This window comes from Xyrauchen texanus, chromosome 9 (genome assembly GCF_025860055.1).
Source record: "Xyrauchen texanus isolate HMW12.3.18 chromosome 9, RBS_HiC_50CHRs, whole genome shotgun sequence".
NCBI lineage: Eukaryota > Metazoa > Chordata > Actinopteri > Cypriniformes > Catostomidae > Xyrauchen > Xyrauchen texanus.
Window position 1 is genome coordinate 15,958,413 of NC_068284.1, and position 26,197 is coordinate 15,984,609.

At 41.8% G+C, this 26,197-nt stretch overlaps 2 protein-coding genes and 1 pseudogene across 2 annotated transcripts in view; 2 read left to right on the forward strand and 1 right to left on the reverse strand.

Annotated features, from left to right (window-relative positions):
- The window catches only part of si:ch1073-184j22.1 (erythroferrone), a 15,621-nt gene extending 1,320 nt beyond the window's left edge, over positions 1-14,301 (forward strand). The window contains exons 2-8 of the mRNA XM_052134660.1: positions 221-337; positions 913-1,027; positions 2,939-3,066; positions 3,302-3,413; positions 10,549-10,639; positions 10,775-10,853; positions 13,809-14,301. Of these exons, the coding sequence (XP_051990620.1) occupies positions 221-337; positions 913-1,027; positions 2,939-3,066; positions 3,302-3,413; positions 10,549-10,639; positions 10,775-10,853; positions 13,809-13,907 (741 nt within the window). The 3' untranslated portion in view covers positions 13,908-14,301. The remainder of the gene's footprint in view (positions 1-220; positions 338-912; positions 1,028-2,938; positions 3,067-3,301; positions 3,414-10,548; positions 10,640-10,774; positions 10,854-13,808) is intronic.
- Positions 14,302-17,062: 2,761 nt separating this feature from the next.
- LOC127649680 (dual specificity protein phosphatase 14-like) lies at positions 17,063-17,611 on the reverse strand (annotated as a pseudogene).
- A 6,389-nt stretch (positions 17,612-24,000) lies between these two features.
- Positions 24,001-24,722, forward strand: sft2d3 (SFT2 domain containing 3). Its single transcript, XM_052134190.1, has one exon. The coding sequence runs from the start codon at positions 24,044-24,046 to the stop codon at positions 24,716-24,718; it is 675 nt and encodes a 224-aa protein (XP_051990150.1). The 5' UTR covers positions 24,001-24,043; the 3' UTR covers positions 24,719-24,722.
- The last annotated feature ends 1,475 nt before the right edge of the window (positions 24,723-26,197 follow it).

Below are 26,197 nucleotides of genomic sequence, written 5' to 3' on the forward strand. Positions count from 1 at the left end.
TGTGGGAAATCTCATAAATCAGGGTGAAATTGCTAGGGGTGTGTCTACCATTATACATGAGGGAAAGTATGGTAATGGCCATTGTAAACTTTGTGGAGAAAGTGATCTCATTCTAAATTGCTGATGCCTTTCTGCAGAAAGAATTTGCATATTTTCTGTAATGGTAGCTTTAAAGAACTTGCGGTATCTAAAGCCCTGAAATGCTTAATATCTTTTACAGGAGACTGTATCCTCTGACATAGCCTACGTGAGCCCCCACAAGACATGGATAGCTTTTAGGGACAACTCCAACAAGGGTGGGAATAAGAAAACAAAAGGAAACAAAAGACTTTCCAAGGTAATCTGTGATTCAACATATATTGAATTTGAATTAATAATTGCACTTCTAAACAAGAATGATATTTATACATAGAGTGAAAACTACATTGACTATTCAATAAAGTTTTAAGGAAGTCTTCTAAAACTGAATTAAAATAGATTCACTGATCTGTCAATAAATATGCCAAAAATGTACCTTTACTCTTACAACAGCTTTCCACTGAGGCAGTACACTCAATATACACACATTGTACCCTCTTTTCACCCTTAGGTAATATAAGACACTTATGGTACTAAAATGTACCCTTTAAAGACAGATAATATTACTAATGTGTACCAATATGGTACATATACATTCCAACTGACATGTAAAGGGTGCAATGGGTGTAGCTTTGTGGGTACTGCCTCAGTGACAAGCTGTAGTTCCCTTAAAGGTACAATGTTTGCAATGTTTTCCTGACCCAATAGAAACCCAATAAGGCCGATACAACAACATGTCTACTCTGAGAAAGTGAATAATCCTTCACCTTTGAATGGATTTCCCTTTGTTTTTATGTAATGTTAAGGTAACTTACATTTTTTTTACACTTCCAGCATGGCCTTCCAGGTCCACCAGGCCCTCCTGGTCCCCAGGGGCCTCCTGGTCCTCCGGGCCCCCTACTGCCACATCATGAAGAATTGATTCAGGACTTTCAAGTCAAACTAAAAGGTATACTAGATTTTTATTAATGCAGACCATTCACACGCCATTACCTATCATGCCAGAGTGAAAATGAGGTAAGGTTTTCACAAAATGTGACTATCGATTTATTTATAGTTCATCTGACAGACCTGAGCAAAACTTACTCTTTTAAAGTAAAGACCAAGCTGTTAAAGTGCCATTATACACACTTGGGGCTTGTGTGAATTTGTAGGTTGCCATTTGGCTGACATTGTGCTCCATCTAAAGATTCAGTTTTTTTGTGCTGAGGCAGTGATGGATGTACATTACATAAAGACACCAGCTAAGTGCACAATAGGGCTGGGCGATTACTCAAATGTTGTTTTCAATTATGATTTTGGCTTCCAACGATTATGAAATCAAGATAATCGAGATAAAACAATTATTGTGTCATATTCCGTTTTGCAATGAAACACCCTGGCACTATATCTTTAAAGAATCCCTTATTAAAGTTCAAATAATAAGCCTCAGAAACTGGCATTTCTCTGAGCAGTCAGTCTATGAGTTGCGTGAGGTGACCGGGGAAGAGATCAAATCTTCTACCGGCTGATGAACACTCTGGCGTGGGACGTGCGTTTGCCGCAGCTAGATTATAACTTGACTTAGTGAATCATAATATATGCGTCACGTTCACTGTGTGTATCTTATCATGAAGAAAATCAACAATACAGAGCTCTATTAAGAATAGAAAGTTTTGACAGGCGGCATATGTGTGTGTGCTGAACATGCCTGTGCTAATGCACACCTGAACGGTCAAATGTATTTCAAACTTCTGCCAAAATGCCCGTATTGGTGAGGTAGTGGACAAGTGGTCATGTAAATCCAGAGAGTGATGTCTAAAGTGAATGTAAACACCAGAGAAAACAGCAGATTTTTATAAATGTAAGCTAATAGAAATGCTGCTGTTTAGTGTGTCATTATAATAATCAAACAACCATAACAAGAAAACAAGAAAACACTCACTGCTCTTTACTCAGAAGCTTTAGTAGCTTTAAAACGTATGAATGTATTATAATCATACAGAAAAGACCAGTTGTAGTTTTATGTTGCATTTCATTCTGAATGTTTACTTGAATACTTGATCACCTAATGCTGTTAAAAAGTATTAAAGCTGTTAAAATGTATCAAAAAATTTTTTAATCTCCTTATATCTATTATTTGCTTTTTTATTGTTATTTATTACTTGTTTGCTATTCTTGAATAATTTCTTCAGCACATACACCCATAATTGATGTGTGTTGTCACGCTCGTTTGTTTGGGAGGCTGCCTGTCTGATTGTGGGCTGGGCTGATCTCTTAATAGGTGTAATTTTCCAGGACGTGGATTTCACTTGGCCTGACTAAAGAATTCCATAGATTCCAGATTGCGCGTTTGTGTGTGTGTGTGTGTGTGTTTGTGTGAGTGTGTGTGAGCGTGATTGTGTGTTGGAGCATTTCCAGGAAAGCAGACACAGGTCTGTTTGTGCTCTGCCACAGTGAGCTGCGGGCTGTTCTGACAGCAATATAAAACATAAAGGCTCTTATTCACACAGAGAAGTGCAGTGGCGCCGCACGCTCATACACTTCAGCATTCTCCTCCCCTCACACTTCCATCCACTCTGTCTGCCCATACACACTAACACACTCCAAATATTTACATCTCCTATTCACTGTGAGATTGTTTAATGACTTCATATGCAGCCAAGTGTCAGTCAAAGACAATCCCAAACATTTTCCACTGGCTGTATTTGAGTGTTTTTGAGTCCGAGAGGTTGCATAGTCTGCTGCATTCTGCCCATTTGCCACGGCATTTAAAACAGTTTAGCCAGATGTAGTTGGATCAATGGACATTAACTTTTGATAAGAACAGGAGAATGTGCCACAGTTCACTTTAAAATCCTGCCATTCTCTTTCCACTCAGAGATGGTAAGAACCCACTGTCTGCTCTGTGATCAGCCCCCTCGTGTGGCGACGGCTTTCCGCTGCCGACTGCACCACAACATGCTGGTCCATCGTCGCAGTCTGCAGGAGCTACAGCCCTTCAACGCTGTGAGTGGAAAAAATATTCCATCTCAACTAGAAACTCCAGAGCTTTGAAATGAACATTTTACTCTAGGCTTTGGCTTGTCAGAAGTAGCCCTAACTGCATTAGGTACATTGGTTTAGCAGTGATGTTAGCTTTGGCTGATGGTGAAACAGATTGGCAAGCAAAAGAGAAGTGGTGGTAATGGAATAGAGTGGCAGTGGCATGTTCAATAATTCAATTTCTCTGTGTTTTCCAAAGCCGTCAAACACTGAGCAGTTCCATCAGAGAGGACAGAGCTTCAACGCCAGCAGTGGCCGATACACAGCTTCCGTATCTGGGTTCTACCAGCTCACAGCTAGTCTGCAACTGGGTACGTGGTTGAGAGTTGCTTGTTCCAGGGCCTGTGTCATTAATTGAGTCTCCCTCGAATTCCATCTCAGGAGTTTCACAGCTAAAATTCAGGGCAATACAGGATGTACTGCTTAAAATATGGGACAGTTGGCAACTCTAGTATGATTGTAAATCCTACAATATACAGGGTTGAGAGGATTACTTTTTAAATGTATTCCACTACAGATTACAGAATATATGCTGTAAAATGTAATTTGTAACGTATTCCATTAAATTACTCAAGGTCAGTAACATATTCTAAATAGTTTGGATTACTTATTCAGCGCTGGTATTTTTTTTTCACTTGTTTTGACTATAAAAATTCTGCTAGTACAGTAAGACATAATACACATGTTAAAAATACATTCTCTAAAAAACATAAATATCTTATTCAGTGCTGTTTCTAAAACAAGATCAAACTAATTGATCTTGTTTAAAGGACTTTTAGATATTTTTATTGGAAAACAATAAAAAAATTATTATCAAGAATATGATTTTTGCGCTAATATCAAAGATCTTACTAGAAAATTAGAAATTATGATCCATATTTTTTATCATTTTCTTGATAAAAAATATGATCGTGTCTGGTAACACATACATGTAAAATGACTAGAAATAGCATTTTAGCTTAGCGTAAAGCTAACAATTTACACAAGGTTTATTTCTATTTCTTCTGCTCCAAACTTCCTTCAAACTGACTACATGTAACACATCATAAGAAAGTGTTTCACTGATGTTCAAATGCACTTTGGATCACATCATTTATATGTATAAATGTTTTCCATCAGAAAGGACTAAATATTAAAATAAACAAATGACAATAAAATACAAAGTAATCTCTTCAGTAATCAAAATACTTTTGAAAGTAACTTTATTCTAATTACCAATGATTTAAATTGTAACTGTACTCCAATGATGTCATGACATTTTACAATATGGTAGTGAGAAAAGACATTTTGGAAGCTAGACATAATTATTGGAATTGGATTTAATTCCATTGGAGGCGAGGAGTATTTGCAGGTTATAGATAAATATAACAAGACAACCTTACAAGACCTACTCTTTGAAATGAGAATGGAACTGGGAAGTTACATATGGAAGAGGACAGGCCTTTGGGAAATGTACATCACAACAATCTAGCAGTAACCATGTGGTAGGGAGAGTGTCTCAAGATGACGCCGAGTATGGCTGCTGCGTTGCGAGCTCCGATACAACACTGCGGTTTATTGTTTGTTTTGTTTACAGTTCTTTGTTTTTTTGTCTTAGATGTTGTCTGCCTTATTGTTTACGACAGACAAACGCTTTTGGACATTGGTTCTACAATTACACATCGAAAACCGGACTTCAAATTCCTTAATGCCGACCCGCTGTTTACAAACACGCCGGCGGAGCCCTTTGTCTGGGCTGCTCGGCCGCGGAAACGCAGAAGGAAAAGAGGAAAACGAGCCGGCGTTCTCATCAGAGTAAGACGTCGTGTAAATCGACCCCCGCTACCCAGTATACTACTGGCAAATGTTCAGTCTCTGGACAACAAGCTCTGCGAGTTGAGAGCGTGGATCTCCTTCCAACGAGAGACGAGAGATTGCTGTGTTATCTGCCTTACAGAAACCTGGCTGGCTGCGGAGATTCCAGACTCGGCCATCGAAATCACGGGCTTTTCCGTGGACCGAGCGGACAGAGCGAAAGACCTCTCTGGTAAAAGCAGAGGTGGTGGTGTATGTTTTATGATCAACAAATCATGGTGTGATCAGAGGAATGTACATTTCATAAAGTCTTTCTGCTCTCCTGACCTGGAATATCTCATGCTTATGTGTCGACCATTCTGGCTACCGAGGGAATTCACAGCGGTCATCATCACAGCTGTGTACATCCCCCCACAAGCCGACACAGACCGGGCACTCAGGGAACTGTATGGGCGTATAAGTGAGCAGGAAACCACGCACCCTGAGGCTGCGTTCATTGTTACCGGGGACTTTAACAAAGCCAACTTCAAAACAATCGCTCCAAAATACCACCAACACATAAAGTTCAACACACGAGGGGACCGGGTCTTAGACCATTGTTACTCTCCTTTCCGGGATGGCTACAAATCCCTCCCCCGCCCCCCATTTGGCAAATTGGACCACAGTTCCATTCTGCTTCTGCCCGCGTACAGGCACAAACTGAAACGGGACGCACCCACCCTCAGAACGATCCAGTGCTGGTCAGACCAATCAGACTCTGCGCTACAAGACTGTTTTGATCACGCGGACTGGGAGATGTTCCGGTCCGCCTCTGATGACGACATCGAGGCTTACGCTGATAGCGTAACTTGTTTCATCAGGAAGTGCGTAGAGGACGTTGTTCTGACCAAAACAATACGGATATACCCCAACCAGAAACCATGGGTTAACGCCGATGTTCGTGCGGCACTCAATGCGCGGACCTCCACTTTTAATTCTTCTAACGCGGAGGAGCGTAAACAAGCCAGTTATGCCCTCCGTAACACCATCAGTGCAGCCAAACATCAGTACAGGCACAAGCTTGAAGGTCAGTTCAACACCACTGACTCGAGAAGTATGTGGCAGGGAATTAACACCATCACGGACTACAAACGGAATAAAGACTCCGCCATGAACATCGCTACATCTCTCCCGGACGAACTTAATACATTTTATGCTCGTTTTGAGGACAATAACACCGCCCTCGCGGAGAGAGCACTCGCTGCTGACGCTACAGAGGTTGGTTCACTCTCCGTCTCTGTTGCGGATGTAACCGATCCTTCCGACGGGTGAACATCCGTAAAGCCGCGGGTCCAGACGGCATTCCGGGCCGTGTCATCAGAGCGTGCGCGAATCAACTGGCTGGTGTTTTTACGGACATTTTCAATCTGTCCCTCTCCCTGTCTGTAGTCCCCACATGCTTCAAAACATCAACCATTGTGCCTGTACCGAAGCAAGCCACAATCACTTGCTTAAATGACTGGCGTCCTGTTGCTCTGACCCCCATCATCAGCAAATGCTTTGAAAGGTTAATCAGAGATTACATCTGCTCTGTTCTGCCCAGCTCTTTGGACCCATTGCAGTTTGCCTACCGTAACAACCGCTCCACTGATGATGCCATTGCATCTACACTACACATTGCTCTCTCCCACCTGGAAAAAAAGGAACACATATGTGAGAATGCCGTTTGTAGACTACAGCTCAGCATTCAACACCATAGTGCCCTCCAAGCTTGATGTGAAACTCCGGGCTCTGGGCTTAAACAGCTCGCTGTGCAGCTGGATCCTGGATTTCCTGTCAGGCAGACGTCAGGTGGTTAGAATGGGCAGCAACATCTCATCACTGACCCTCAACACTGGAGCCCCGCAGGGCTGTGTTCTCAGCCCACTCCTGTATTCACTATACACACATGACTGTGTGGCAACACATAGCTCCAATACCATCATTAAGTTTGCTGATGATATGACGGTGGTAGGTCTGATCACTGACAATGATGAAACGGCCTACAGAGAGGAGGTGCACACTCTGACACGCTGGTGTCAGGAGCACAACCTCTCCCTCAACGTCAGTAAAACCAAGGAGCTTGTAGTGGACTTCAGGAGAAAAGACAGAGTACACAGCCCCATCACCATTAATGGAGCACCGGTGGAGAGAGTCAGCAGTTTCAAGTTCCTCGGTGTCCACATTACTGAGGAACTCACATGGTCCGTCCACACTGAGGCCGTTGTGAAGAAGGCTCACCAACGCCTCTTCTTCCTGAGACAGCTGAGGAAGTTTGGAATGAACCACCACATCCTCACACGGTTCTACACCAGTACTGTAGAGAGCATCCTAACTGGCTGCATCACCGCCTGGTACGGCAATAGCACCGCCCACAACTGCAAAGCCCTGCAAAGGGTGGTGCGAACTGCCAGAAACATCATCGGAGGTGAGCTTCCCTCCCTCCAGGACATATACACAAGGCGGTGTGTGAAAAAAGCCCGGAGGATCATCAGAGACTCCAGCCACCCGAGTCATGGGCTGCTCTCATTGCTACCATCAGGCAGGCGGTATCGCAGCATCAGGACCCGCACCAGCCGACTACATGACAGCTTCTTCCCCCAAGCAGTCAGACTGTTGAACACTTGATCTATCAGGATCAATAATTAGCACTGCACTTTATTAATCTATAATCTCACACTGGACTGTCAACATATTCTCCTCAATTCAACTACTTATATATTTTCATAAACTCCCACTTATTGTATATTGTGTATTCTATATTGTGTGTATTGTTTACTGTACATTGTATATAATTATTGTGTTGTGTAAGTATGTGTACATTTGATTTGTAAATTGTGTTGTGTAAGTATGTTGTTTATTGTAATTGGTATATGTCTCGTCACTGTCATGACTGCTATGTTGCTCGGAACTGCACACAAGAATTTCACCTACTGTTGCACTTGTGTACATGGTAGTGTGACAATAAAGTGATTTGATTTTGATTTGATTTGAAAAACAGCAATTACTACAAATTGATGCCCTACGCTGACGTTCACAATCGTCGGATGGATTGGGGGATGGTGCAAAAGTATGAGCGTGAGGCGATCTTCTGTGTTTCGCTACTGCTATCGGGACTTGAATAATGTATATCGTTCGAGTAAGGGCAGCCAGGTGGAGTTTCTGGTGTGGGGAGCACACAAGGTCATCAGGCACCTAACCCTAACAGACCCTAGGGGGTTGGGTAAGGTTGTGGGAGTTGATGCCCTGTGCAGACTGTGTAATATGCAAATAGGGAGCTGCGTAACTGCCTGTATACATGCTGAATGATGATAAATTGAACATTGAACCTACAAAACTAGCATTCTTTGCCATGTTTACATAAAGCAGTCAGGACTCGCGACAGTTAGCATTAGCATGCAAGCTTGCTTTCGTATCTTGTGTGTAGGCCCTTATTTATTAAGTATCCCTGTATTAATGTTTGACTGCATCTAATTTAGCCATTTATTTTCAAGTAAACAACGTTACATTCAAGGTAATACAAAACTTGGCTGGTCTCGTCTCTAAAGTCAGGATTAAACACATTGTAAATGCAGCAGGTATCAGTGAGTCTAATTGAACTAATAGAATTTTAATAAAGTGACCCTTCTTGATTTATGAATATGATATGCTATGATTGCGTAAAATGACAAACAGAAAAGCAATAATTACACAAGAAGCCTGTTTTACTTTGTATCGTATTCAATGGAAAGGAGGAGGTGAGAACCGGCTTGACAATGTTAATATTTTAATTAACATCTTAAACAAAAGTCAAACACACACATGACAGACATGTCCGTCAACGATCTCTCTCTCCCGCACGATCCTCTGCAGTCGACCTTTATCCCTCTCGGAGGCTTGATTAGCCTAATACATGACCGGATGTGTAGGATCACGACCCGGCTCCGCCCTCCACCCTGCCACATTCTTCTTATATTGTTTGAAAATGGTTAATGAAGTGAGCTAACAGCGGACAGCAGAGCTATGTCTATACACAATAAAACATTTTATAGCACATTACAATAGAGGGGAAACCCACGACAGATGTTGAATTTTACAAACAGATAAAAGTGATATTTCAATAGAAATATTCGACCATTATTTTGATCTCAATGACTTCTGGTAAACAAATACATAGGCCAGACACAATAACATCTTCTATGTCTTTATTTGTACAAAGTATCATTTGCATATATAAAGCTTTATTATTTAATACTTATGTGCAGTGCTATAATGTGTTTTTATTAAATGACCTTTGCGGTTGCAATAATGTTGCCGTCTTCTCGATTGTTCTTTACCACTGGTAAACTTTTAATGTCCAGCGCCTATCCACAGATTAAATAATACATGATTTTAGAGACTTGAATATCTTTCCTGACTCATGTAGGCACTATCAGTGTGCATTTAGTATTTAGGATATCACAGCACATGTGTTCTTTGAAAACCAGAAGCAGTTTTTCTTACAATTTGGAAGGATTCAATCCAGCAAATACGTTTCTACATATTCATCTTCTCATTGCACATTCAGGAAATATTTTACAACATTTTTATATATACTTTCGTGGTTTTCACGGTCTCTGTTTCAAATTTTTTTATCTTGTTTGTACTGGAGAAACGCAGTGCTTTGTTTACCAATGTTTCCACCCCTTATGGGGCGGGGGCTTGTTTGATGGCGTAATCGAATACTATCCACTTTGCTTGAATATTTATTGTTTTAATAAGGAAAATCAATATATTGGGTAAACTTTATGACGTATCATATGATATAACTAAAGCAAGAAATGTTCAAATTAAATGTTTCTCTTTGTGTTTTAAATTAGCATGCTTACTGATAAGTTTGCTACGCTACCATTGCATCATGAATTCCCTATAGGTCCTTTATCCTACGAAGCTAACGTATTCAGTGCAAGTACTTCATGTAATAATTATATCAAAATGTTGAATTTAGTGCTGCAAGTCGAAACAAATGTATGTAATTAACATTATGCTACAAATGCTGTTAATAGAGCTTAACTTGTATTAAACCCGGAAATATTCCTTTAATCATAACATACAGTCCGCAATAATATTGTGCTCCAAGTGTTCTGGGATAGGGAACTCACCCTCTCCAGCACCACTTCAGCTTCAATGAGTCATGAGACTATGGATATACATACAGTATCTGTATGTTGGAATGCCAACCGAAGCAACTAAATATGCACTAGCTGGTAATTTAGACTAAGGCTTTTAAACTCCCTTCCTGGTGAGCCTATATGTCCTAGTAAGTTTAACCGTAACAAGCTAATCAAGGTCTTACTTGAAAATAAAGGCAGGTGTGTATGAGCACGTTTGCAAATATACTCTGCAGGATGGTGGTCTATCAGGATTGGAGTTGAAGAACCCTGGCTTAAACTAGTAATACCCTGAAAGATAAGTTTTATTGTGTCATTCTGCAAGTTGAAACACATGCATGCCTTATTCCTGATTGCATCATGTCATTTCTCAGAGAGTTTGTCCCTCAGATAAAGCTCAGTGGAACAGGGGTGGGGTCATTGTACAGAACACTGTCTCTTTCTACCACAATCCTTCTAACTTGTGAAAACACTTGTGTATCTGTGTTTGTGTGTTTTCTCTCAGAATCCAATGAGTCTCAGAAGAGACCTCAGGCCAGGCAGAGGGACAGTGTCAAGGCATCCATATGTATAGAGTCTCTTTGTCAGAGTAATGTGTAAGTGGTAATGGTCCATGTTCATGTCCAGTAACTTCTTAATTGCACTGAATATCTGAACTGTTTTTCTAACACCACACAGTCAGTCAAGTATATGAGTTCCAAACCATAATTAATGTGTTTATAATAACACAGGTCTCTGGAGACAATGACTGGAGTAAGTGCTACAGGGGGAGTATTCAGTATTCTCCTCACAGGAATTCTTTACCTACAGGTACGACCAACTGACAAGCAGAAAACAAGCAAATAAAAAAACGTATTTTAAATATACAGATGTGGTTCTATTTGGTCTACTGCCGTACATTCTACTGAAACAGGAAGTAGGGTAGGGATATGTCGAATGGCTCATCCCTTTTTAAAACAATATCCAATAGGCTTTAGGGTACATCACAGCACACACACACAAACACACACACACACACACACACAACACACACACACACACACACACACACACACAGATTATAAACAAACACAAACTGCAATCCTCTTTACCAATGTTTATGAGAGAAATCTACAGCCTGGGGGAGGCTGCAAAAATCTCATTTCTATTATTTTTGTCTTGTTTTACAGTACAAATACCCTGAAACAAGATACATTTACTTGAGAAGCAAAATTACCTAAGATATTTTGACAAAAGTGGCAAAAAAAGTACATTTGTCTTGTTTAATAGTTTTTAGATGTTTTTTAGTGGAATATAAGTAAACAAATATTTTATAGTATATATATATATATATATATATATATATATATATATATATAGAAATATATATATATAAATATAATATTTTTTAATATTAACACACACACACAGTTGAAGTCAGAAGTTTACATACACTTAGGTTGAAGTCATTAAAACAAATTTTTAACCACTCCACAGATTTAATATTAGCAAACTATAGTTTTGGCAAGTTGTTTAGGACATCTACTTTGTGCATGACAAAAGTCATTTTTCCAACAATTGTTTACAGACAGATTGTTTCACTTGTAATTGACTATATCACAATTATATTGGGTCAGAAGTTTATATACACTAAGTTATCTGTGCCTTTATGCAGCTTGGAAAATTCCAGAAAATTATGTCAAGCCTTTAGACAGTTAACTTCTGATAGGATGTATTTTAAGGCCTACCTTCAAACTCAGTGCCTCTTTGCTTGACATCATGGGAAAATCAAAAGAAATCAGCCAAGACCTCAGAAAGAAAATTGTGGACCTCCACATGTCTGGTTCATCCTTGGGAGCAATGCCATGTTCATCTGTACAAACAATAGTATGCAAGTATAAACACCATGGGACCACGTAGCCATTATACCGCTCAGGAAGGAGACGCATTCTGTCTCCTAGAAATGAACGTAGTTTGAAATCAATCCCAGAACAACAGCAAATGACCTTGTGAAGATGCTGGAGGAAACATGTAGACATGTATCAATATCTACAGTAAAACAAGTCCTATATCAACATAACCTGAAAGGCTGCTCAGCACGAAAGAAGCCACTGCTCCAAAACTGCCAGTGGTGATTTCTCAGGGCCAGGCAAAGCCTTCTCTCATATTTCTTCTTCCTTTCATTCTCAATGACCTTGTATGTATTTATTCGTCAATGCTTACAAGCAAAGTGTGCCAACTGGTTTACAAATCGCATGCCCGAAGCGAAGTAGAGCATGAGTTTGTGCTCCACCCCGTCAGGCCTTCAGAATTTCCACAGAATCCCTCTATTGTGCAGTTAATAGGCATCTAAAGTCAGATTGTCAGATTCATCAGCCAATCAGATTGATTTATTTGTTGTTGGTGGATGTGGTCTTTAGGATATGTACCAGCCCAGGCCTTCTAGCTGGCCTTGAGTGATGCAATCATGCTTTAAATGATGTACGTAATTTGAAAACGAAGAGCGCGAGTTGCTTCCTCATCACCATTGAGAAAGAGATCCTAATGGATTTAGAAACCTGAGATGTTCTACATGATTAATTAAACAGGAAAGGAGGACTTGGTAAGCAAATTGATAAGTGCTTTTTGCACTGTTATAGCAACATCAAGAGTTTTCTAAGTGTAAATTAGGCTGCTGGAGCATTCAGTGTTGGATCGAGTTTTGAAAATTAACCATGTACCCTGACGGAACAAAATTTATTGCAAGAAACATTTAAATTGCAACTATTATTAAAGAGCATTTTCTTGGTATTATGGCTTATGTGCGTGGACGTGTTTTTAAAATTTAAATTGGTATTATTAGTTGACTGCCACATAATGTATGATCTTCATCTTATTCATTGTGAAACTGTGTTTTGAAGGCCTAGACTTAAAAGGAACGGGCCGCGGCTCAAACCGGCATAAAAAAAAGGCAAGTGCACATGGGGACAAAGAACTTTGGTCTAATGAAAAAAAATTTTTGAACTGTTTGGCCATAATGACCATCATTATGTTTGGAGGAAAAAGGGTGAGGCTTGCAAGCCGAAGAACACCGTGAAGCACGGGGGTGGCAGCATCATGTTGTGGGGGTGCTTTGCTGCAGGAGGGACTGGTGCACTTCACAAAACAGATGACATCATGAGGAACGAAAATTGTGTGGATATATTGAAGCAACATCTCAAGTCATCAGCCAGGAAGTTAAAGCTCAGTCGTAAATGGGTTATCCAAATGGAGAGTGACCCCAAGCATACCTCCAAAGATGAGGACAACAAAGTCATGGTATTGGACTGACCAAATGCTAACAAAGTGTATGTAAACTTCTGACCCACTGGGAATGTGATGAAAGAAATAAAACCTGAAATAAATAATTCTATCTACTGATATTTCACATTCTTAAAATAAAGTAGTGATCCTAACCGACCGAAGACAGGGAATTTGATATTTTTATATATATATTATATTATATACAGTATTTTATATTTCATTTAATAGTTTTATATTGTATTTCATATTTTTATTTTTCTATTTTCTTTTTTTTTCAGTGAAACCCTTTATATATGGGCCCTTTTTTTTATTTGATCTGTCATTGCAGGGGCCTGTTATGCTTCAGGGCCCTTGACAATATTGTCACTCCCTGTTGTAAATCTTGCGCTATGCAAGGACAGAGACATTTCAAATACTAGTTTGCTCTCTCTCTCTCATCTCTCTCTTACTCTCTCTTGCAAACAAACAAACAAAAACTTCCTCAATTTGGTTTGTATTTCACAGGCTGGAGAGTATGTGTCTATTCTTATCGACAATGGAACAGGCTCCGCCCTCACAATTCTCCAAGACAGTCTGTTTTCTGGCATCCTTATTGGAGTATGAGGATACAAACAGAAACCAATGACTACCAATAATCCAGTTTCACTGCACCCAACAAAGTACACGTCTTTATGTAGGTAAGGGAATTGAGGACATAGTTGAATAATAATTGCATAAAAGGAGGACTCTTTTCAAGCACCTAAATGAGAATCTATCAGCTTCAGTAATTATCTTAATGTTGTTGCCAGGGCAGCAGGATAGCACTGCTATTTCTTTCCAAAATAATGGCAACACCTAAATGCTGTTCATAAAGATGTATGTAATTTTGCCATGTGGTATGTTTATACTGTATATTCCATTCTCACAGGGTTGAAGTTGTATTTATTTGTATTTGCTTTTGAAACAATGGCTGATATTTGTTTATGTTTGTAATAAAATACTTCTATAACTGTTGAAACATGCTCTGGGAATTAATTTTTGTGAAGTTTAGTGATTTACATAAATGGCGCCTCAGAAAAGTGTTTAAATGTGTATTTAAAGCTTTGGCTTGACGCACAGCTCATGCAATATGAAACATTGTTATGTGATTTATTCATAGGCCACTGTTAAATGGAATTTAAAATATGAATTTATGGGTTAATTACAGTAGGGCGGCACGGTGGTGCAGCGGTTAGCACTGTCGCATGTTCTCCCCGTGTCTGCGTGGGTTCTCTCCGGGTACTCCGGCTTCCTCCCACCATCCAAAAGACATGCAAGTTAGGTTAATTGGTGTCTCCAAAAAATTGCCCTAGGTGTGGATGTGGATGTGGAGGTGAGTGTGAGTGTGAGTGTGAGTGTATGTCTGTCTATGTGTGGCCCTGCGATGGACTGGTGACCTGTCCAGGGTGTCCCCCGCCTTTCGCCCAATGTTAGCTGGGATAGGCTCCAGCCCCCTGCGACCCTGTACACAGGATAAGCGGTTGACGATGGATGGATGGATGGGTTAATTACAATTCATAACTGAATAGTTTTAGAAAACAGACACCTTTTTGGTATGTCTTCTGAGACCTTGTGTTATTTACATGTTAAATTCTAAAGCATCTACCATCATTAAAACAGCCGTAGTTTATGGAGGACTCGTTTCCACAGCATTTCTAGTAATGCATGAGAATAAAGTCTTATTTAAAGTGCAGTAGTTTGGAAGGATATAATGCAAACGTAAACACAAATTTACACAATTACTAACACTAAATTTTAATGTTGGTTAATGGTAATGCTGATGAATTTAAGTGTAAACAGACAAAGATCCAAAGACTCAGAAAGTCTCAGAAATAATGTAGAATGTAGACGATATGTTCTAGTAGTGGATAGGATGAGGTCATCATGCTGGAAGAGTGGCGCCTGGTGTTTGGCACTGTGCCCTGCCTCCCCTGTCTCTTTTTTTCTTACACACTCACTCACATAAAAACCATCTAAATGAATGCTCTGCTATACTTTCCAGGAAAACATCTAACATAAAATTTGTGGCCAAGCTGCATTACCTTACAAGGATGGTTTGCTGTCAAAAAAATGTGCAGAGAGATAAATGAGTGCATGATAATGACATGGTTATTTATCCCATGATGGGCTTACTGAAAGCAGTCTCTCATTAAACACACACACACACACACACACACACACACACGAGAGAGAGAGAGAGAGAGAGGGGCTGGCACACACAAACATACTTCACTTTATCCAATATACAGTCACATACAACATAGTTCACTTTATCCCTATACATAGTTTGCCAGCTTGTTTTCTGTTAATTGCACAAGATGGCAGGCTTTAAGCCAAAAATAAATTATATTTATTTTTCTGGATAAATTTGTGTCTTTTTTCCAAGACATTTCAACACTCACCTCTGCTAGCTGTCTCTCTCAGCTGTCAGCACATTCCCTCACCCTCTCAAAAGAAGCATGTCTAAAACTTCTCTCTACTCACTCAGCGCCAACAAAACATTGCCAAAAGCACTAAACAAACATTACTAAATGGAGATAGTGAGGATTAAATATGAATTAAAAAGGTGACGAGAGATAATCTGAGATTCTCTCTCTCTCTCTCTCTCTCTCTCTCTCTCTCTGTGAAATCCTCACCTTGTGCACCATGTCAAATCCAAGATGTAGATATTATTCTTTTACATTTATGTATTTTAAAACATTACAGTTTCATTATATTTATCATGATAAAGATGATAAACTGAAAACATTTTATCCTAAAAATGTGCTTCATGTGGTAACATCTCAATTATCTGGTTTTATTCAAGTCACATTATTATTTATCATCACTAAATCAACCTGAATACATAGGTTACGCCAGCAAAACTCATCAAAACAGGTAGAAATAGCTCCTTATAATGACAGTTCACCAAAAAAAGGCAATTCTCTCATCATTTACTCACTCTAATGCCATCCCAGATGTGTATGACTTTTTTTCTTCTGCCGAACACAAACAAAGATTTTCAGAAGAATATTCCAGCTCTGTAGGTCCATACAATGCAAGTGAATGGTGGCCAGAACGTTGAAGGTGCAAAACGCACATAAAGGAAACACAAAGTAATCCATATGACTCCAGTCATTAAATCTATATCTTCAGAAACAATATGATAAGTGTGGGTGAGAAACAATTCAATATATAAGTCCTTTTTTACTGTCAATCTCCACTTTCACGTTCACATTCTTCTTCTTTTGTTCTTCATTTATTCAATCTTCTATCATATCGCTTTTGAAGATATAGATTTAAGCATGAGGGTGAGTAAATGATGAGAAAATTTACATTTTTAGGTGAACTATCCCTTTAAGGAAAGAATAGCAGGTTTCCGCTTTTTACAGCGTACATGGTGTGAGTTTGATGCTCCAACAGTGTCCTCTGTTGGTTACACAATGCAACATACTAGGTTTTAATATTGCATTTATTATATCCAGGCAAACCACATAAAACCGAACAAACAATGTAATGAAAAATCAAGCTTGAAAGTGAATTACATTAGAAACCAAATAGGCCTATATGTGGCTAAAATTGCTCTTTAAAATCAAACACTGTAGATAAACAAAACAGTCGGACCTGTTGAGGAATATGGTTTGCTTCACTGCATAGCTCTCTCTTTCATTGTACCAATGTGACGGTAGATAAATATGACTGTTCACTGCCCTCACACAAATACAACATTTCTACTTTATTTTATTTTATAATCTTTTTTATTAAAGAGCAAAAGATGTGTGTTTTCTAAGCCGTCCAAGCCATGGAGATGGAGGACGCAGTTTCATGCTATACTTGAACAGTTTTGGTGTTTTGGGCACTGGCAGTGGATGGTTCTGCCACCTTTACAGTATTCTTACCATACAGTTTCTTCTCATAGTCTAGAAGTTGGGCCCAGAAACCTATATTAAGGTGAATATAGGGTTGAATCTCTTTAACCCAGTTATGTGCCTGCCATAGGGTCACTCTTTTTTATTTTATGAGGTAGGCCATAATCAGAGCAGGTGAGCGACTCATGCCCGCAGCACAGTGCACTAGGGTTCCCCCAGCCCAGTTGTTGTGGATTCAAGTAGCCACATTGTCAAAATGATCACCCAGACAGGCATTGGGGAGGCCAACATGTACATACCCCACGCCCGGGTAGATGGGGCAGCTGTGGGACAGAGTCACATTCACAGTGAGCTTAATACCCTTGCAGGTTATGAGTGCCTGATTCAAAGGAGCATCAGCCCACTCAGGAAAATAGTTGGTGTTATCTGCGATATCGACATAGGGCTGCATGGTAAGGAAAGAGATATAGACCTTTTTTTCCCACTCCAGCCTTTGAATATGGAAGTAAACGTTTGCAGGGTAAACTTTGGAAATGCGTCATCACATTCAGTGAAAGGTCTATTATCAGTTTTGGGAAACATATTTTGAATTTAACATTAAAGCACTAAACATTGTTGCAAGAATGTAAACCGCAAAGGAGCAGGGACATATGTAAATGTAAACAGACAATATATTGTTATACACAGATGAGCCAAAATATTATAACCACCTGCCCAATAGGCTGTTGGTCCTGAAGCGGTGGATTTACGATTTACCCCTGTCCCTTCAGTCTATTTATGAATACATTTACTAATTGTTATAATAAAGAGGTAATCAAAGTATTTTTAGACATGCACATTTATTCCGGTTATGTTATAATTATAAATGTTACAGGTCATTTGTGGATTGTCCTCTGAGGTGTGACTGAAGGTCTGAATTTATCAGGAATGGAATAACTGTGATTATTCATTTATCCTGAACATTGACATTTATTGCAATATAATACATCTGATTTAAAATGACATCAACAGAAAATTTGACATCATCAAAAATTTGAGCTTTCCAGTACTATGAGGAACATTGCCAATTGTGTCTCAATCACATGCTTGCTAAGAGAACTATTTATGAATAAACAGTCAGGACACTTTGAGGTTCAGTTTACATTTCTACTCTATTGTTTGTATACTATATAAGTATATTTTAACTAGTAGCTAATCAGTGTTTACAATGTACTTTATTGTGTCCAGTTTTAAAGCTTATTTTCAGTAACTGACATGGTCACTTGGTGTGGTCTCTCTCTCCCATTTGAAATCTACTCTAGAGTGCAGAGGAGATCCCCTGTTGGCATGTCCAAACCCTAAAAAAGGCTTTGAAGACAACTGGCCAATGGAGAGAGAGATTCATTTTAAAGTGGCTCAGAAGTGATTGATAAAGTCCATGGGGGTTTTAGACTCTTGTCTTCATGATGGATGCAAATAAGCCAAACTGATTGATTCTATAATAAAACAGATTTCTATAGGCTATATATTAGGCGCCCCGTCATGAGAGTTCTTTAGATTTAATCTCCTTCAGCAAAGACCTTCTCTTCGCTGGATCCTCCGGATTATTGGAGTCTTTTCGCCCGCCGTCGACAAGCCTACAGCAGGACTGCTACGAGGACGGCGAGCCTTCAGCCGCCTTCAAAGCCTTCTGCTACGCCATCCGGCGCGCATCACCTTGATATCCTTTTACTAAGCTACTTTGCAAGTGTTAGCCTCTGCGGCGCTTTTTTGTCATTTAGTAAAAGAGCAAATTAGAGGCGTTGTTTCAAATGCCTTCGACCTGCGCCTCGTGCAGAGGCCCTCTTCCTGGCGGGGACCGTCACATTTTCTGCGCTCGCTGCCTGGGACCTGACCACGCAGAAGCTGCTCTCACTCGAGGCGGACGCCCGAATGTGACTCCCTGGGCCTCACCGAGCTGCTGCCGCTTTGCCGCCTTCGCCGTGAGCGAGCCTGCTACCACCGTGCTGCCATCCCCTCTGTTCGAGCCGCGCAAGAAAAGCGCCCGCTCACGGAGGCCGCCAGAGCACGCGGACTTCAGTGACGTCACGCCGGGCCAGTCCCCGCGTGCTTCACCACCACCCGAGGAATCCCTGCCGCCAGTTCAATTCACGCAGGCAGACCAGCACCCCTCCGGAGCGGTGGGTCTCGTCTCGTTCGGCGCTTCAGGGGACGACGGTGAAAAGGATGACAGCCTTTCCATTGACGCTGCATCCGACGACTGGGCGGGCTCGGCCTTCGACCCCGCGCCGTCGACATTAGCGGACACGAGCACGGGCACCAGCATGGACTCAGAGATCGTCCGCATACTGTCCAAAGCGGTGGAAGACCTCGGGCTCGACTGGTCTTCTCCGGAAGAACCCGCCCGCAGCCGGCTGGACGAGTGGTTCCTGCAAGGCATTACCCAGTCCCCTTACAGGCGGCTGGAAATGTCTGTACAGCAGTCAATGGGCCAGTCACAGAACTCGCTCACCTGCAATCAAACGCCATTTTAACGGCAACACACAGAAATCACAAAAAGAGTCATTTACTGCCTGTGTCACTAAGGGGTCACGTGTCCACACTAAAGTGCGCATTCCCACATATCAATACTGTCCAAACAGTGCCGAATACTTCCCCAGCTCAAGCTGGACGCCCCATAAATGTGGATCGTGTGCCTATTGTCATGTATGCACCACTACACACAAGCACTGTTCCCACAGTTATAAACACTTCCCCAGTAAAAGCGGGAAATACTATAAAGGTAGCGTGCGTGCCTGCTGTCATACATGCACCCCTACACACAAACACTGTATGCATGCCCAAAAACCCCGCCACGTAGCGGCGGCTTTATGAAAATGGCGGCGTGCCTACTACGGTATATGCACCCCCACCCATAAGCGCTGCCCATACAGTTTCAAACAGTTCTCTGGCTCATGCCGCGAGCATCACAGATGCGACGCGCGAGCCAAGAAACTCCCCGCTAAGAACTGGAAGCTTTATGAAAGTGGTGCGCGTGCCTATTACAATGTATGCACCCCCACCCGTAAACACTATCTATAAAGTTTCAAACATTTCTCCAGCTCATGCTGCGAGCATTACGGAGATAGCGCGCATGCCTGTAATCTCACACGCACCCCTGCACTCGGCACTCAACAAAGCTGCTCAGCGCGCTCCCGCGCCTCTGAGAGCTGTAAGCTCAGTGTTAGAACAAGGCAAAAAAAAAAAAAAAAAGTGTTAGCACAAGGCAATTCGCCGGCAGGGCCCATACGTCACTGCGACACGCCCCCAGCCAGCATTCAGCCCATATCTGTGCGAGCAAAAGCCTGGGAAAAAATCCCCGACATGCCGAAATGGGTTTTGAACATAATAAAACACGGTTACTCGCTTCAATACGCTCGCAGATCAGGGAGCGGACATGCTGTCCAGAGACAAAGTTCTCCCAGGAGAATGGTCTCTCCACCCCCTGACGGTTCAGTGGTTATGGCAAACCTTTGGCGAGGCAGAGGTCGACCTCTTCGCCTCCAGGGAAAATGCGACTGCCCTCTTTTCTTCTCAAAGAGCACGGACGCTCACCCAAGTCTGGCCGAGCAGCCCCTTGTATGCTTTTCCCCGATCGCGATGCTACCTCAGGTCATCAGTCGGATCAGGGAGGTGAAATGTGCAGTGCTCCTGGTAGCCCCACTCTGGAAGAACCAGATGTGGTTTCCAGAACTAATGCAGATGATGCAATCTGCCCCATGGCCGATTCCGTTGAGGCTGGACCTCCTCAGGCAGGCCAACGGGATGATTCTTCATCCCCGCCCCGATCTGTGGGCCCTTCATGCATGGCCCCTCAACAGGTTCCAGAGAACCTCCCCAGCGGAGTGTTGAGAACCATCACTGAGGCACGAGCGCCCTCTACGAGGTGCTTATATGCCCAAAAGTGGAAAGTGTTCAGTGACTGGTGTGATACCAAGAGCTTGAACCCCAAATCGTGCGAGATACCAAGTGTACTCGCCTTTATGCAAGAGCTGCTGGAGGCGGGCCGCACACCCTCCATGCTCAAAGTCTATGTGGCTGCCATAGCAGCGTCACACAATCCTGATAAAGAACGCTCATTAGGGAAAAACGACCTAATCATTCGTTTCCTAAGAGGCACTAGGAGGATGAACCCTCCTCGCCCCCCCTCGGTACCGATCTGGGACCAGGCCACGGTCCTGGACGCACTCAAGTGTGCCCCGTTCGAACCTCTCCGAACCGTGCACCTTAAACAGCTCTCGCTCAAAACTGCGCTCTTGCTGGCACTCGCATCAGTCAAGAGAGTGGGCGACCTGCACGCACTGTCATCAAGCGCTGCTTGCTTGGAATTTGGACCTAACGACTGCAGAGTTGTCCTTAGGACAAAGCACGGGTATATTCCTAAAGTGCTCTCCACACCCTTCAGAGTACAGGTGATATCTCTGGCAGCGCTACCGTCTCCAGCAGACGAAAGCGACGCTAATTTACTCTGCCCGGTCAGGGTGCTCAGAGTATACTTGGAGCGTTCTGCCCGTTCAGACAGACGGAACAATTATTCAGTATGCTTTGGTGGCTGCACTAAAGGTCTCGCAGTTTCAAAGCAAAGAATATCGCGCTGGATAGTAGATGCTATAAGCTGGCTTATGAAGCCAAGGGCCTTCAATGCCCCTTAGGCGTCAGAGCTCACTCTACGAGGAGCATGGCCTCCTCGTGGGCGTGGTCGAGTGGGATACCCATTGAGGATATTTGTGCGGCGGCAGGCTGGGCCTCGCCTTCGACATTTATCAGGTTTTATAACCTACAGGTCCCCTCATTGCATTCCAACATTCTATCAGCCTGACTGTAGTATGGACTGGAGTACGTATATGCTGAGCATTATCTCCTCCCTTATAAGGTCCGTCTCTGACTGACTTAGAGGGTTTTTTTATGCATATCAGTAAATAGAAAAATCAGTACAGAAGATATGTGCTTGTGTTTTTACAATGAGCGCCCCACCATGGGCCACCTTGGGGCAAAGGCGCTCTGTATTATCCCATTATATAGCTAGCCGTTGGCCGGCTCGTTGAATAATCACTTTGCTTTAAGGCTCAGGCATCTGCCTCTGGCTTTATAGAGCGAAGTCAGCACGCACGGCGTTTTGCATGGTGTTCCCATAGCGTAAGCTACTTACACAATAGGAGAGACCTCTCGAGAGGTTACTAACGTAACCTCGGTTCCCTGAGAGGAGGGAACGAGTATTGCGTAAGCTGCCGTGCTTGTGCTTGGTCAGTCGCTTCAGTCGATTGAACCTAAAGAACTCTCATGACGGGGCGCCTAATATATAGCCTTAGCCACGCCAATCTTGGCGGGCTCTAAGCGCACGGGCGTGAAGCGCGCTCATTGGTCGCGCGTTCAGAGTCGCCCCATCATTGGTTCGAGCAAGTTGCCGCAGCACAGCCAATGACCGAGCTGCCTCGCTCACTGCTGTCTGCTGTGCAGCTGCAATGCGTTTTACATAAAGACTTCAATATTTCTCGAGAAACTGAGTTTTCCCATAGCGTAAGTTACTTACGCAATACTCGTTCCCTCCTCTCAGGGAACCGAGGTTACGTTAGAAACCAAGTCGATTCCTATCGTATCAGAAACCTTATAAAAGCTGTTTTATTCTACATGAAGATGGTCTCCTCATGGGTGCTGCCATGTTAGAATCACATGACCAGCCGAGTACTACTCACTTAATCTCAGTGACCACCCTGTTACTGCTCTGTCACTCAAGGGTTTTATAAATCATGGCTGACAGTGAAAAGAGAGTTTCTACAATGGCATCTGTCATTGAAAACTAGTGATTTTGAATGATGCTGCATCCGCATCACTAGGTGTCATTGTAGATCCAAGATGACACAGACAAAAAAGTTACTGAATGCACCTTTAACTCATAAGAGTTTTTGTAGGGAACAAACTGAAGTCATTATTAGCTGAAAATTCCTTTGCCATAGTTCTTAAATCTCATTAGTGCTTGTGTATATTTAAATTTGATGCACTGAGACACGTCATGGTAGGATTTGTCTTTAATGACATCAAACATAATTGATTCTCATGTGTTTATTACAATGTGCCTACTGCCTAGATGGAATTGGCCAATGAGATTTTAGTTACTGAATGTCGGACAGATTTGCAAAGATGCTGACTACCACACCTGAAGTCCTGAGTTCTAATCAAGAGTGTGCTGAGTGAGTCACATGGGTTAAATTCCTCATGGTCACTATATGGTGGTTCTCCCTATCTGAGAGATTCGTCCTTGTGAGTGACTGCACCACCACAAATCATTCAAGAGTTCTGGGAATAAGGCATGACAAATTGGGTAGAAAAAGTGGCAAGATAAAAAAATCAAAAGAATTAAAATATTACAAAATATTTAAGCATCTGTTTGTTCCTCACACAACGCTATTGTATGTTCAGAAGACTTGGAATATAGTGCACTAGATGTAGGGACTATGTTTGTTGTGTATCTTTTTTTAACAGAGATTTGTCATGATCTACAGTCTGCTAAATATTTCATTTTATTTAATATTTGTGATCCACAGAGGAAAATAACCATTGTGAGCAAATAACCATTTTTATTTTTGAGTGAACTTTAGAAATTTTCTCTTGACATTCAGCAATAGGCTGAACATTAGACAAACAAGAACACAATTCAGATTAAGTATTGGATAGAGGGACTTTATCTTTATTAGAAATGTTGTTAGTATATGAATGAAATCTAGCATTATTTAATTTGAAAATGTAATTGGTGTGTTCAACTTCCGTCGTGTACTATAACGTCATTGCTGGACGTCATCACACTGCCTCAACTTCCTGTTTGCATTCCAACAACTCCTGAGTCCTGACTGAGTAATAATGGCTGAATTAAACCGACAACTCCAGGAATATTTGACCCAGTCTAAAAGCGGTGCGAAGACGATATCACAGTCCAGCTCCAGCACCACCATAGACATCGATGGGCCCCCGACGGTGCCGGGGAGCTGGTTCGGCCAGTGGTCGAGTCCGTTCTCTGGCTCCAGCAGTCGTGGAGCTTCATCAAGCCAGGGATCGAGCAGCGGCTTCTCCTGGCCATGGTCATCAGAACCGGACCCGTGTTTGCCAGGTATGAGTCGATCCCAGAGACTAATCGCGTTCGGGACGTGTATCTTCTTCTCGGCTCTGTGCTTCGGACTGTCAGCGCTGTATGCTCCTTTGCTCCTGCTGAAGGCGCGCAAGTTCGCCCTTCTCTGGTCGCTCGGCTCAGTGTTCGCCTTGCTCGGTGCGGCCATCCTCCGCGGACCGAGTAAACTCATCGCGACTCCCACACCGGGAGCAGCATTGTATTTGTGCTCTCTGGCGGGCACCTTGTACGCGGCGCTGAGCCTTCACAGCACGCTGCTCACCGCTGTCGGAGCCTGCCTTCAGATCGCTGCTATTGTGGGTTATATCGTGGCTTTGGTGCCGGGTGGGAGTGCTGGCATGAGATTTGTGGGTGGCATGGCTGCGTCGGCAATCAAAAGAACAGTGAGCGGCAAGACTATGCCGATATGAGCGCGGACTTTACGGACTACGCAACACAGACTGTGCTGCGCCGTGGAAATGGAAATGCTTGTTTACACACTTTGAGTGACTTGTACTACCACGTTTGACTCTTGCTGTGGACGGAACCAAGCAGCATTCATGTGGATGGGGAGATCCAAACTTTGTAACTTGCAGTTTAACAGTTACTACATACTGAACTTATTCGATGTGTAAATAATTCAAATGCAACTACATGTTTAACCAGGGCCTGGTCTGCTTTTCAAAACAGACAGCAGTCACTAGTGCCTTAATTTAAAGCTTAAAAAGGAATTAATTACATTTTAATAGTGATATTAATTACAACATCTAATTTTGTGTTCTGAACAAAGGTTTAGAATGAAATGAGGGTGAGTACATTATGACAGAATTGTCATTTTAGGGTGAGCCGTTCCTGGTCTTAATATAAATTCATGCTACTTGAATTTTCCTCCTGGAATCAATACAGTTGTTTAAAAACACTTGGTTTATCTCAAATTGATCTTTAACACTTCAATGCATTCTGTAGACATAAGGAAAAACAACAATGGTGTATGAAGAGTGTAAGCTCAAAACTGGGAACAGGTGTACTTAAAGAAATGACAAGAGCAAAGATGGTTTACATAAACTTTGCACAAATTCTATTTTGTTTTCATACAAAAAGGACAAAACAATATGACAATTCTGTGACAAACTGTACATATAGAAACAAAATATGCAGCCTCTTCACTCAGAGTAGCCTGGTAATGTTACAGAAAGATTATTTCCATTATTTTACATAAAAATGAAATTAAATAAATGGGAACAAAACATTCAATAAGAGTCCAGTTTTCTTTAACAATAGACATAGTCTTCAAGATGATGCCTGTTCTGCATTGCCCCCGACTGATTTGCATTTGGTTGATGATGGCATCTGACTCTGAGGTTCGAAATGGTACACAATCATTTATTTATTTATTTTTTTTTACATTTTAATCATTATGCCAAAAAAGACAACACAGAAGAGGCTTATGGCAAATTCAGTTATGGTTGGATTTGCTCAGTGCAGATGTGATGTTTGGAAAGGGGCGTCTCTAAAGCTTCTACAGAGAGCTGTACCATGCATCACAAATATGTTTTCCAGACCACAAACATATGTCCATTACAAGAGATGTTTCTTCACACCATCATGAGCCACTCTTACATCACTGAGTAAAATCCAGACATGAGAACTAGTCCCATGTACAATGAGTACATGCATATTCATGTCCAAAATCAGGGTCAGCATGTGGCAAGGGTCATCAGGAGTTCTATAGATGTAGATAACTCCATTAAAGTACCCATTACCTTCTTATCTGATAGTGCAGAGTGAAGAAAAAAAACAAAAAAAACATTGTCACCAATTAAGGTGAGCCAAAATGGTTAGCAAAGAGTTCCACTTGGAAACTTTTTTGATGTGCTTCCAGGCACCTGTCCAAGCCTGCGCTATTAGTC